General features: G+C 42.2%; 2 protein-coding genes across 4 annotated transcripts; one reads left to right on the top strand and one right to left on the bottom strand.

Moving 5' to 3' along the window:
• The first annotated feature begins 23 nt into the window (after positions 1-23).
• GPN3 (GPN-loop GTPase 3) lies at positions 24-11278 on the top strand. Of its 3 annotated transcripts, none has more exons than XM_080628784.1 (8): positions 24-133; positions 8400-8508; positions 8600-8767; positions 8878-9002; positions 9671-9786; positions 10378-10474; positions 10829-10957; positions 11154-11278. In XM_080628784.1, exons 2-8 carry the CDS (start codon positions 8418-8420, stop codon positions 11214-11216), a joined length of 789 nt encoding a protein of 262 aa, XP_080484910.1. In that variant the 5' UTR covers positions 24-133; positions 8400-8417; the 3' UTR covers positions 11217-11278. The 3 variants fall into 3 exon arrangements, with proteins under 3 accessions (XP_080484910.1, XP_080484909.1, XP_080484908.1); XM_080628783.1 differs by lacking the exon at positions 24-133 and adding an exon at positions 8228-8280; XM_080628782.1 differs by lacking the exon at positions 24-133 and adding an exon at positions 8247-8320.
• DENR (density regulated re-initiation and release factor) lies at positions 824-8132 on the bottom strand (the record flags this gene model as incomplete). Its single annotated transcript, XM_080628823.1, has 8 exons — positions 8020-8132; positions 6800-6914; positions 5955-5974; positions 5583-5667; positions 4901-4984; positions 2739-2855; positions 1764-1903; positions 824-868 (listed from the first exon to the last, which is right to left on the bottom strand). The coding sequence occupies exons 2-8, from the start codon at positions 6903-6905 to the stop codon at positions 824-826; spliced, it is 597 nt and encodes a 198-aa protein (XP_080484949.1). The 5' UTR covers positions 6906-6914; positions 8020-8132.
• Positions 11279-12836: the final 1558 nt, after the last annotated feature.

Genomic DNA, 12836 nt, shown 5'->3' with positions numbered 1-12836 from the left:
CCAGGCCCAAGGCCATTCGTGGGAGCAAGGAGAGCAGAGCTGTACAGCTGGAGAGCAGAGAAGTACAACCAGCACTTCATCTCACCTCCTGCTTGAGCAAGGCTTTGAGAAACCAACAGCAGCCACTGTGAAGGTGTGGTAATTACTACTGCTCTGGAACTAGCTGTAATGCTAAAAACATAAGGCCACTAAAATTCCCTCACCTTGAAGACCAGCGGGGTTACAAAATCATCTGGAATTATGATAACAGGTTGAATGTTCCAGATGTATCTGCATTTTCCTCAGTGTTTCCGCTTAACAGGATACTTCAGTTGGCAGAGCCCTACAATGATCTGGTCCAACTGCCTGACCACATCAGGAGTCATCTTCCTTGAAGTGCTTACACACTTTTAGAACATTTGTCCCGTTCCAATTTCTAAGGTTTTATGCAGGTAAATCAGAAGTATGAGTCTGTACATTACCACAGGCCTTATTCACTTGAGTTCAGCAGAAAGGGCAGCAGATGAAAATAACCTTCTAATGACTTAGGTTATTATTTCCCTGTAAGATTGCTAGAGGAAAGCAGCTGTAAAGAAAACAGAAACTGCATTCAGTGAGGAACAGTAATTTTATTTAGATCTACTTCATGCGTAAGCATGATAAAACCCCAATTGAACTTTGGCAAGTATCACAACAAAAATAACCAAGCAGCCTATACAGAAACAGTGAAAATGCCAAGGATATGGGTTCTCCACAGCTTCACCGCAGAGCAGAGGGATTTAGAAGCCTCACTTTGGCTACATCATTTATAACCATATAATTAAATAAAGGTAGTCTTCCACTATCACTTCTTGACTTCTCCGAGATCTTCAATGCTATCATCATCCACCTTAAGGAAAAAAAGGCCAAAACACAGCACGTTAAGTCTGTTTTCTTAGAATCATAGAATAGTTAGGGTTGGAAAGGACTTTAGGATCATCTAGTTTCAAACCCCCTGCCATGGGCAGGGACATCTCCCACTAACTCATGTCACCCAAGGCTCTGTCCAACCTGGCCTTGAGCACCACCAGGGATGTCTTAAGATGTCTCACTCAATATTCACCACTGTACATGTAATGAAGTGTGGGAGAAGCATACAGCACCATCCGAGATTCCCTGCTGTAAATTCTACATGAGTGACATGCTTATAGGACACAGCTGAGCCTCTGGAGCTCTGAGTAAGGACAGGCCTAGAGAGTTATTTCAGAAAGAACTCCTCCACTCAGGAAATAGCACAACAAGGGAGGGTCAAAGCGCACACTTGTGATTGCAGCAGCACAACCAAACGTCTCAACCATCAACATTTTAGTCCAACCTCAAACTAATTTCTCCTGCTGAAGCACAACTGTGTGGGGGTTTGTTTGGTTGGTTTAATTCTGGACTATTTTAAGAGACTTTTAAAAATAGGGTGGCAATTTAAGAATACTCAGGCACTGACCATTAAGAAACAGTCACAAAGAAGCCACAGATATCTGACAGCTGGACTTACATGCCTTTCTCACTGTCCTGTCTACAGTAACAGCACTACATGCATAGCGATCTGCTGCTCCTTGGACAAAGGAAACATCTGAGTTCAAGTTTAATCACTCCTTAACCTAGCAATTCACAGGTGGGAAGGCAACAACCACTCTGAATTTTGCACATCAATCTCTGCTGCCAAAGAAGAAACCTTTTTTCAAAATCATTGGAAAGGCACAGGCTATTGTGGAAAATTTGGAATTCTGACAGAAGAAACGGTCTGTTACCTCAGGCCACTTCTCCTGGATTACATCGATAATGTCATCTGTAAAATCGCCCTGAATGATGATCTCGTCTTCTCCTGTTACTGAGGCACCGCAGGAAAACTTCTGAGCAAAAAATCTTTGTGCTTCCTTAAGATCAATTTCTGTTGATGGGAAAATGGGCAATTTAAGTACAGTCATTGCCATAAAGGTATTCTTCTCAAGTTTAAAACCAAAATCTTGTTTTAACTATTGAAAAACCAGTGGCATTTTACAGCTTAAGCTTTGCTACAGTTTCCACTGAAAGCTAAAGTCTGTTGTTGATATACAAACAACTGACTCCACAAATCTAGTAAAACTATTCAAGGTAAAAATCACTGAATATCCTCTGCACATTCTGTTGAGGCAGGTTGAGGCTGTGTGCGCCCATCAGAAAAGCACAGGACTGTTTAAAAAGCACCTCCAGTTCTGAATAACCTCATAATTATTGAACAAGTTTTTCCCCAGAAGTGCTTCAGTATGTTCTTTTCAGAAACACATCCCAGTGATTTCTGAGACTGGCTTCCAGCACAAAGATACATTCCCAGTTCACATCAAGCCAGTGTGTGTTACTGATCCCTCAAGAAAATGGATTGCTTCTCTCACGCAGGAAATGTGGAATGTGTCTTGTTAATACAACCAAGGTTAAAACCTACTTTTTAACAGAATTTGTGATCAATGTGTGAAGTAAGATGCTGTTTTAAACACCAAGTGGCTGTTGTGTTAAAAGTCAAAACGTGCTAAAAACCCCATGAGCCTATTTGAAAACACCATGGAAATATGAACGTTAATAATTTATCCCTAAGAGAAGTCCCTGTATTTTTGGAACTGTTAAAAGTACCCTGGGACTCAGATGGAAGTGGATCACTCAATGTAATACAATCAGAAGAAATACCATGATGATGTCAAAGGCAAGCACATCTAAACCCAAGAAATACCACATTGCAAAAGTCAACTCACCAAACGTTGCAAGGCCACATACTCTTGTGACGTATTTTTTCTTTGCTCTAGGAATTTTAGCTATCGTAACTTTCTGTGGTACAGTCTTCTTTTTCTGTTTTATCTGACCTCTTCCACCTTTAAAACAGAGTATAAGGTTACACGATGTCATACTTCATTAAAGAAAAAGAGCATGTAAGATCAGATGTCACTCCTATACGCAAAGATGCTGTTGCCTCACATCTGTGTTGGGAAACAAAAATACATTTTGCACATTGTCTCACAGTAAGGTTTTTTAATTATTATCTAGGAAAGGTCCCATATAACAATAAATGAATGTCAAATGTGTGTTCAAGTACAGCCTGCACAGCAGAACCCCACTGCAATTATTGAAAGACGGGGTTTCCCTGCACTTTACTAATCTTTGCATTAAGTCTACATTTAACCCCTCTTTCAGGAATTGTTCTTTGGTTGTAATCCAAGGAAGAAATTGTTACTTTAATGTTTTTTTGTGAGTTTAACATCCCTAGGGTTTGTGTCCAAGGCAAAGCAACTTACCCACATCCACCTACATGAGGATGTGCCTCCTAAGGCCGCTGGGTTAAACAGCAGATATACATGCAGGACCCCAGCATGAGCCATGTATCTATATGTGAGCTACCAAAAAACACCCTGCCTCTGAAACAGAAGCCAGCTACAGTAGCTGACTGCCAAAATTCCGCGTGATTTAGTAGCTTTCTTACTGTCTGTGTCTAGGCCAACCTGAAGGAACACTTCACATTATCAGGCACCTATTAGTCTGAGTAAAGCATGCGAAAGATCTATTCCACTCATTAAGATTCTTAAGTCAGATTAAGATCTCTTAACTATGTATACACTCATCAAGTTACTTCAGGGTAACCAGAGTTTCATGTCCTTGAGCCTTCTTCAGCATGAAAACATAAAGAATTTATGACAAGCAAACTAACCCCTTGTGACTAGTTCTTTTTCTAACATACAGCACTTTCAACTCCACATCACTATAAATTGATATCAGATAACTTAAGACAGTAAATTTCTGTCTTAAAATGTCTTCAGTAAATTTCTGCAGTGTCTTACTTAAGGTTTTGCTTGTTTCTCCTCACCCTCTCTCTTACAGTCAATCTTATACCACCACAGTTAGCACCAAAGCATAAATTTTCATTAAACTTTCCATTCTTGGAGAAAAATCCCTAAATATTTTACACACTATTAGTTCAGAACCAAAGGCCAGACAGAAGACTACCCATACCACCTCACACACTAAATTAATGGGAAATAAAATGTCCTGAAGTCTCCGGGAAAAGCATCCAAGCTACAGAATGTAAATCACTGTTGTTACCCCACACAGCTTACTGACAAAATAAACATAACTGGTTACCAAGCCACCAAAATAAAACATCTGCATTGAGATGTGGCTTAAAATCTGAACTTCACTGGGCTATTAACCATAATTTATGAAGGACTACAGACACAACTGGCACTCCACAGATAAATGCATATTAACAACCTCAGCATTTGGATTTAGAGTGGAAAGTATGTTAATTAATTAAACAGAAAGAACTCCAATGATAAAAGATAAATGTGTTTATATTATTTCATATATATCTTCCAAACTTGGGTTTTGAAGATGTTTTTCATTAGTATTGCTGGGAAGAAACACAGCTGTTAACAAAGCCATAGGTGGTAGTATTAAAAGCATAAAACCAAATCCTGTTACTTGAACACAGAGGAGAGGTGGAAGTTAGAAAGGCAAAAGCAGTGTCATGAGGCACGAACAGAGGAAAGCAATCTTTGTTCTACTCTGCCAGCAACCTATAAACTGTTGTTAAACGGGGCAGAAACAAGTATTCTGGGAAGCATGCCAGCTGATTTTAGGTTGAGAAGAATTGCTCCCTGAGTAAGTGCAACAGAACAATAAGACACATGATGCAAGTCATCTTTCACTTGCTATTACTCCTATCCACTTCTTCCATCAGCATCTATCACTGCAATAACTCCTATTATCACTAGAAGAAAAATACTTGGTCTCTTCTGTGTAAAGTCAAAGCACAGCTAACAACCAAAACACAGGGAATCTGTGCCAGAGTTCACACCAGGGGGTGAGAAAGGGATGCCCGAAACTGCTTATGAATCAGTACCGCAATCAACTATTTAGACCTTGCCTCTCTTTTGCTTCTTCTTCTCTTCTTCTTCCCCCGCAGTTCCTTGGCCTTCTCCAACCCCAGCTTCCTGCTTAGGGGAATTTTCTGAAATACATCAGAAAGGAGCAGGGAGAAGAAAGAGAACAAAGGCAGGGGTCAAACCACCACAGCCTTACAGAACAGGTACAGTGGTATTTTGTGCAGCAGCCCCTTGACTGATGTGTGTTACATCTTTATTACAGTATTTATGCAAACCAGACTTCAGAAAAGCCTTAGCTCAAAGGTATAGTTACAGTTTCAATACAGTCTCTTCACATCATTTTAACAGAGATACAGAAATTACTTATAGTGTTAATACTGAAATTCCAAATGCAAATCATCAAGTTCCCTGTTATTACAATGACCTTTCCTCCAGAGACTGGACAGACATAAAACTCTGATGGGAAACAAGTGCATGGATGACTGGTTATAGAAGGAACCTTAAGAAAGCCCAGACATCACTACTGAAATTGCACACTGTTTACTCAGTGTTTTCTGACATTATCAAACAGATTTTCACAGCATCCAAAAGCATGGTAGGCTCTTAAGAAAATTATTAATTTTCATACTTGATACAGTGGGAAAAGGAAAGAGATGAGAATTGCCCAGAGATTTCTCAATACATCTAAGGGTACAGATCAGTCAGAAAACAGAAGATTCTTACCTACTGTGAGTTTTGCAAACTCATCTGGAAAATTCTTTTCTAACCATTGTCTGCATTTAGTCACATCGGGCATGTATTCGCAGTACTGGAGAAGAAAGGTCACATGAATGTTGCTACCAGAATAACTACAAAATACATCACAAAAACAGCACAATACGCTGGCTATTCAGCTCAGCCATTTCTCCTTAAGATGACTGAATACAAACACACTTTACTAGCACACAGGAGACCTCATGGCATCCTAAAGATGACAAAGGCTGAAGCACAGAACTGCCACACTTAAGAAAAAGCAGAAAAGATCAGAAAGAATCCTCATTCTCAGAAATCATAAGACACAAAGATGAAACTTGGACAATGAAAACATTAACTCACCTCTGTTGGCAACGAACAGACTGGAGAAAGAAGGGAGAAAACAAATACATTACAAAAGTAAGTTCTCCATTTAATGTTAAATTCAAAAAGGCATTTCAAAGTTAGGGGAGACTTCTTATAACTTATGGTTATAACCACACACAGACTCAGTAGTACTTTATAGGAGGTGCCTACAGCTTTGGGAAAGGCTACAGAAAGAAACACCAGTTCTACCTGGCAAAACATATTCCCAATTACCCAAATTACCCATGTAATTCCCAATCCCAAATTACCATGTGATTTGGTTGGCTTTCCTTTTACCAAGAGCTGTCAGTGTCCAGAAGAGGGGCTTAGCCCCAGCACAAACCCAAACCAACCCTCCAGACTTTCACACAGCACAGGGATTCCTTCCTAACCCCTGCAACTGCACTCAAGCCCAAAGGAACATAACATCCTTATCTAAAAATCATACTTTCATCCACATAACTACAAATGTCATGAGTAAAGAATAATTCTAAACACAGTGCAGCAATTACTTTCATGAACTCTTAACTTTATTTCTTACTGCCATACTAATGCTTAAAGGTGTTTTCTGTGCTAAAAGCTTTACTGGCTTTCTGCAGGAAGAGATCTCTGTTCAACAGGACACAATCTGAGCACAACTCACACTTGTTTTACACATAGAAAGCTGTTTGTACCCTCCATCTCTCAGACCCCAAAACTGCTGAAAGACAATCAGAAAGCTCAAGCTGACTACGGTCTGGCTTCTCCATACAAGCTGACCAAAAGAGGATCTCTGATGCTCTCACTGTTTCTGCTAGGCTGCCCTCACAAACAGCACATTGTCAGAATCCTTGAGCACTTGCCTCCGCAGTAGAGAACCCGAAGGGGGTAGTCACCATCTGACCTGGCACCGCTCCTTATGTCTCCTCTGCAGTCAGGGACCACAGGCTCAGCTACATCTGTGGCCATGTCACACGCCTGGAGGTCACAAAACAAATAAAGCAGGACCTAAGCTCTGGGTTAGAGTTATTCACACCTTTCCCAGCTTAAGAAGAACCCCAGAGACTGATGGATCCCAGAGAAAACAGGTACAATCCTAAAGGAGGAGAAATTAGGGAGGAAAAAACAGGAGACAAGGCATAATCAAAAAATACATGGGAAAAGGCTGCAAAAGATATCAAACAGCATGGAATTTTAGCACGTAAGAGGGGAAAAAACCCAAAGTGCCACAAAAGTGTGAAATTAAGAAAGATCTGCAAGAACACCACATGGAATTACAGAATACACTGAGTTAAGGTGTGAAGCATCACGTTAAATCAGTGGTATATGAACAGCAGGGACACTGGGGGAGGGGAGGAAAGTACGGCCAGTACAGTGGCAAAGAACAGGGGTCATTTAAATCTGCACCTGAAGAGTTACATTCTAATCCTAAGACAGGTTTGGGCAAAGAAAAGCCCCAACACCACAAAACAAGCAAACGAAACTCAACCAACTGATATATTTAACAGTGGTTTGCATGCACACTTTTACAGGCAAGGGGTTTAGAAGTTGGGGGCCAACAGGAGAGGAGTTTGCAATGTGTTAAGTGCCCCAGGATCACTGGGAACAAGGAGGATGTATGTGTGGAAGTCTCTGAGCCAAGCTGCTGCACAAGCTGTGCCTGGGCTTTGAAGAGAGCTAAGGGGAATTGCCAGAAGTGATGCGGGGATAGGGAAGCGAACAGGGAAAGGCAGCAGACGGTCGTAAGGAGGGAAAGGATGTCGGGAGGACCCATAGAGATCCCAAATGCGGGACGAAGGGGGTAAAACTGAGGGGAGGTCGGGGAGAAGGGGAAGGGTGCTGGTGTGCCAGACAAATGAGATCACAGACATGGTGAGGTGGGGACAGAGCTGAGGGAACGGAGGACGCTGAGGTACCAGAGACGAAAGGGATCACAGGGAGGGCGGGCAGAGCCGCAGCACTGGGGACAGGGAGGGTGCCGGAGCGGAGGGAAGGATGCTGGCAGCCGGCGGGGAAAGGCCGCTCGGCACCGGGACGAAGGGGAGGGGGAGCCCCGGGGCAGCGGCGGCGGGCGCGGCGTTACCCGGGAGGCCCCTCAGGCCGCGGCGGCGGCGGCTCCTCCTCGTCCTCCTCCGGTGGGTCCCACGCCCCGCGCCGCACGTGCGCCCTCCACAGCCCCGCCGCCGTCTCGCGAGAGCGACGGGGCGTGGCTTGAGCCCGCCGGCTCGCCGTAGTAGAGCGGGGCCGCCCCGTTCCCAAGCGGAACGTGATCGCGCGAGCTACGGCGCGCTGGAGCGGACATTTGCCGCCGCCGCCGCGGCTCACCCACTGCTGCTATGCCCCGGTACGCGCAACTGGTGATGGGCCCGGCGGGCAGCGGGAAGGTGAGGCGGGGGCCAGGCAGCGGCGGGGAGGTGATAGCGGTGCGGTCGGTCCGTGACAGTGGTTGTGTGTGCCTTGCAGAGCACGTACTGCTCCACCATGGTGCAGCACTGCGAGGCGCTGGGCCGCGCCGTGCAGGTGGTGAACCTGGACCCGGCGGCGGAGCTCTTCAGCTACCCGGTCACGGCAGGTGAGCGGCGGGAGCGAGGCGGCGGGAGGCCGGTACCGGGCACTGCTGCGAGCGAACGAGCTGAGGCCGCAGTGCATGCGTGTTGTTGTAGACATCCGCGAGTTAATAGAGGTGGATGATGTGATGGAGGATGATTCCCTACGGTTTGGACCCAACGGCGGCCTCGTGTTCTGCATGGAATACTTCGCCAATAACTTCAACTGGCTGGAGGAAAGCCTCGGGCACGTGGAGGATGACTATGTGCTGTTTGACTGCCCAGGTAAGCGGACATCAGAGTTCTGGTGTCGTTCATATGCAGTACTATAGTGTAGATAACTGTTCCTCCTGGTTTCACATCCCTGCGTACCTGATGTTCTGCATGTGCTCCAGGTCAGATCGAGCTCTACACACATCTGCCAGTGATGAAACAGCTGGTGGAGCAGCTCCAGCAATGGGAATTCCGTGTCTGTGGAGTTTTTCTGGTGGATTCTCAGTTTATGGTGGAATCTTTTAAGGTATCCATTTGAAATCTGTTGTAAAAGTTTGTATTGAGAATGAACAAAGAATTTGAGCAATTTCAGAATGGAGTTTGTTTAGTCCAGAGGGAAGAATGTTAAGCTGGGGGAGATGTGATTGCTTTCTTCACTTGCCTCAGACACAGGTCACAACAAAGAAAATTCCAGTTGGATGTAAAGCAAATCTGTGCTGTGGGAATGGTCAGTCTGGAACAGGGCATGGAAAGACTGTGTAGTGAATGTTCATGGAGCTACTCAAGCCATGACCAGGCAAAACCTCTGAGCAACTTGATCTGACTTTGAAGTTGCCTCTGCTTTTAGCAGTAGTATGAACGAAATAGCCTCTAGAAGTCCCTTCCAACCAAAATTCTCCTGTCATTGCATGAGAGCTTTCTCATATCTGGAGGGAGAACAGGCTGCTTTCCCATCTAGCAGTGAGAATTCAGAGATGGGCTTTGGGTTTTCTTAATGCCCTTTTCAGTGGCAGATCCAGATTTGATGGCAGATGGGATACTTAGCACCTCCCTTTCCCAGCAGAGAATAATTCCTCACGTGGCTTTTGTCCAAGTTTCGTGTATTCATTAGTTAGACTTGGTCTGTGGTTAAGTGTCTGTGTATTGGTGTTGTGTTTTTCTGTGCTTAACTACATCATTTCTATACTCCTTCAGTTTATCTCTGGAATTCTGGCAGCTCTCAGTGCAATGATATCTTTAGAGATTCCACAGATTAACATTATGACCAAAATGGATTTGCTAAGCAAGAAAGCCAAGAAGGAAATAGAAAAGTAAGTTCCAAAAAACTACTTTTATCATGTAATATGAGGAGGCAAGCTCCATTCAAAATTCAATCTGATGCTTCCCACAATTAAAACATACTCTTTTGGAATAGGAGATGCCCTGCCCATGGCAGGGGGGTTGAAACTAGATGATCTTAAGGTCCTTTATAACCCTAGCTATTTTATGATGCATTTGTTTGATATCAAGCTTTGGCTTTAAATGCCTAGGTAGGATGCTTACAGTGTAGACAGAATCAAAAAGCTAGCTCCATGTTTGTACTTACCTCTGGATTTTTCTGTAACTAATTATCTTAAATAACTTATTCTAAATGACATTGCATGCTGCTGTACTTCAAAACCTAAACCAGAGCTGATCATATCAGGGTTTTGATACTGACCATAATGAATTACTTATGTGTTACTTTTACATTTGTGAGATATTCAGATACCTACAAAAACTGTTTTTAAACATTTTAAGTTCTGATACAGTTAGTTCATTTGTATCACAAGTGGTTTTGGCAGCTGTATAAAAGCACAAAGACTCATTTGCTCTGTGGCCAAGGATTCTTTCCATGTTAACAATGACTTTGTTTCTCCCAGGTACTTGGATCCAGATATGTATTCTATGATTGAAGATTCTACAAATATATTGAAAAGCAAAATGTTTAAAAAGCTGACTAAATCCATATGTGGATTGGTGGGTATATTGCTTTTTAACTGGTACCCTTAAATTTAGTCCTGTATATATAAACCATACTGTGTGGTTGCTGGCTTAATTGCTGTTATTGATACTGTATGTTCTATAATCATTCTCCCCACCCCAAAAATATGTATTTACCTACCAGACTGTTAACAAAGACAGGATTGGAAAGACTCTCAGGCACTTGAGGATTTTACTTCTTGCCTATTTTAACTCATTATTTTTTCAGATTATATTACTAGATTTTTCAGACAAGGAAGACCTAAGTGTGATTTAAGAAGTTAGCTTAGAGTACTGTGATTGAGAACTTGCTGCATTTTCTTACTAACATCCTTTGAATCCCTTCTCTAGATTGATGACTATGGTATGGTTCGATTTCTCCCTTTTGATCGCTCTGATGAGGAAAGCATAAACATAGTCCTGCAGCACATAGACTTTACCATTCAGTACGGAGAAGATCTTGAATTTAAAGAACCAAAGGTAAAGTACTTCTGATGAGAAGATGGTATTATGGGTCCTTAAAAAGAATCCATAATGTAAGTTGTAATACACTTATTACTAATGTCTTTTAAGCTTGAAAGGTCAGAAGGGACCAGTAAGATCACTAAGATTTCTTAGGTGCAGCAGCCACGAGGGGAGAAGTCAGGTTTTACCTTTTCTGTTTTCTTTTTGGCAGGAATGTGAAGAAGATAAATCTGCTCTTGTGGATGAATACTTTCAAGATCATGTGGATGAGTAAAAAATGAGTGTTCAAATATGGGAGAAGAAAATACCTTGTTTGTGTTAAAAAATGAAAAAGAAAATCCACTCCTACACAAACATACTCAATGTTTTATCTGTAAGATAGATAACTACTATTTATAATGAAGTGAGCTATATGCCCTTGTAACTATTTTAATAAACAATTTTTATTCTTATGTGTGTGTGTTATAAAACACAAGGTCCTCACGTACTGATGTATCTCATTTAAGTATAGGAATGCTTGAAAACAATCTTAATTATCTGCAAAAGGGGTAACACTGAATATCAATATGTTGTAATAAATAGTACTGGAGATAAATAAGTAGTTAGTTTCATTATGATGAGAGAAAGAATTGTACTTGATAACTGAACCTGAGTTAGGCAAAGAGCTGACTGGCAGCTTCAGAGGGGCATCTGGTAAATAGTGGTCTCCCAGCCTCTTGAGGAAGATGAGTGGTTTACATTCACTTGGGAAAAGCCCAAATTTTAAGCTTTCTTAAAGCTGTTTTTTGTACGACTCACCATGGCTTTAAGTGGTTTATACATCAATAACATCTTAAGAGCAGCGCAACACTCGAAAGAAAACCAGAACTTGGTGATGGTCTTGTGCAGTCATGTTAACTAACATAGTTTGTAACAAAGAATTCAGCAACAAATACTCTAAACCGTGAAATGCTTAACATCAGTGAATGCTTAGATGTAGGCATATCATCTGTATATAGTCCATGTATTAGAAATTAACCCCATCTTCACAAGACACACGCAGCCAAGTATTTCAGTAGAATAATTGATGTCATTTTGTAGGAACAGTCAGCAGACGTCTGAGAGCAAGGATACCCCTTAAAGGAAACCAAATCAAGGATTAAATACTTGAAGACAAATTCACTTACCTAAACCTGGGCTGTGATAGCCACTTGGCACAGAGTTTAGTTCTGTAGTTTCTTGCTTGTAGTCCAGAAGGTGTAATTTTTCTTCTTACTCATCAGTAGGGTTGTTTTTCATGTCTGTTTAAATAAATGATTAAATGGTCATGCTGCTATAGTGCTTATTTTTGAAATAAGCATCTGCACAGTCAAAACAGGAAGGGAGGTTCAACAGATCAGCAACTGCTGCATGTCTAGAGGAAAACAGCTTCCCTGCATCCTTATGTCGAGGTCATGGATGATTCCATGAAGTCTTTTAAACAGGAACAAAGCAAAACTGGGTAATAAGATGTCATCTAAGAGCTATTAAAATCATCTTTCAAAGCCACGTTTGCAAAAATTGCCAGCCTTGTGATACTTAGTATTTCTAAAACCTTACTCCCAGTATAATTAGTGAAGACTGAGAGTTCAGTTTGAAGATAGCCACTGCAGTCACCAGGAAGAGCTGTAAAAAACCATCAGCTCTTCAGAGGCTCACCACATCACTCATGGCAAGACCAGATTTGGCTGAATTAAACCATGCAAACGTTGGGAAACCTTTGGTGGCTTCCCTCACCTCTAGACTGGTGCATCCTCAGGACAAGGGATGCCTGTGACATGTCAAAAGGACAAACCGCAGCCCTGCAGTCAGATTACCTTGACGCACTTCCAAATCTCCCGTTTTTCTTCCTGAATCATGCCATGAGTCATTTATC

Source organism: Psittacula echo (genome assembly GCF_963264785.1).
Source record: "Psittacula echo genome assembly, chromosome: 13".
In the NCBI taxonomy this organism is placed as follows: domain Eukaryota; kingdom Metazoa; phylum Chordata; class Aves; order Psittaciformes; family Psittacidae; genus Psittacula; species Psittacula echo.
This window is presented reverse-complemented; position numbering and strand designations above follow the sequence as displayed.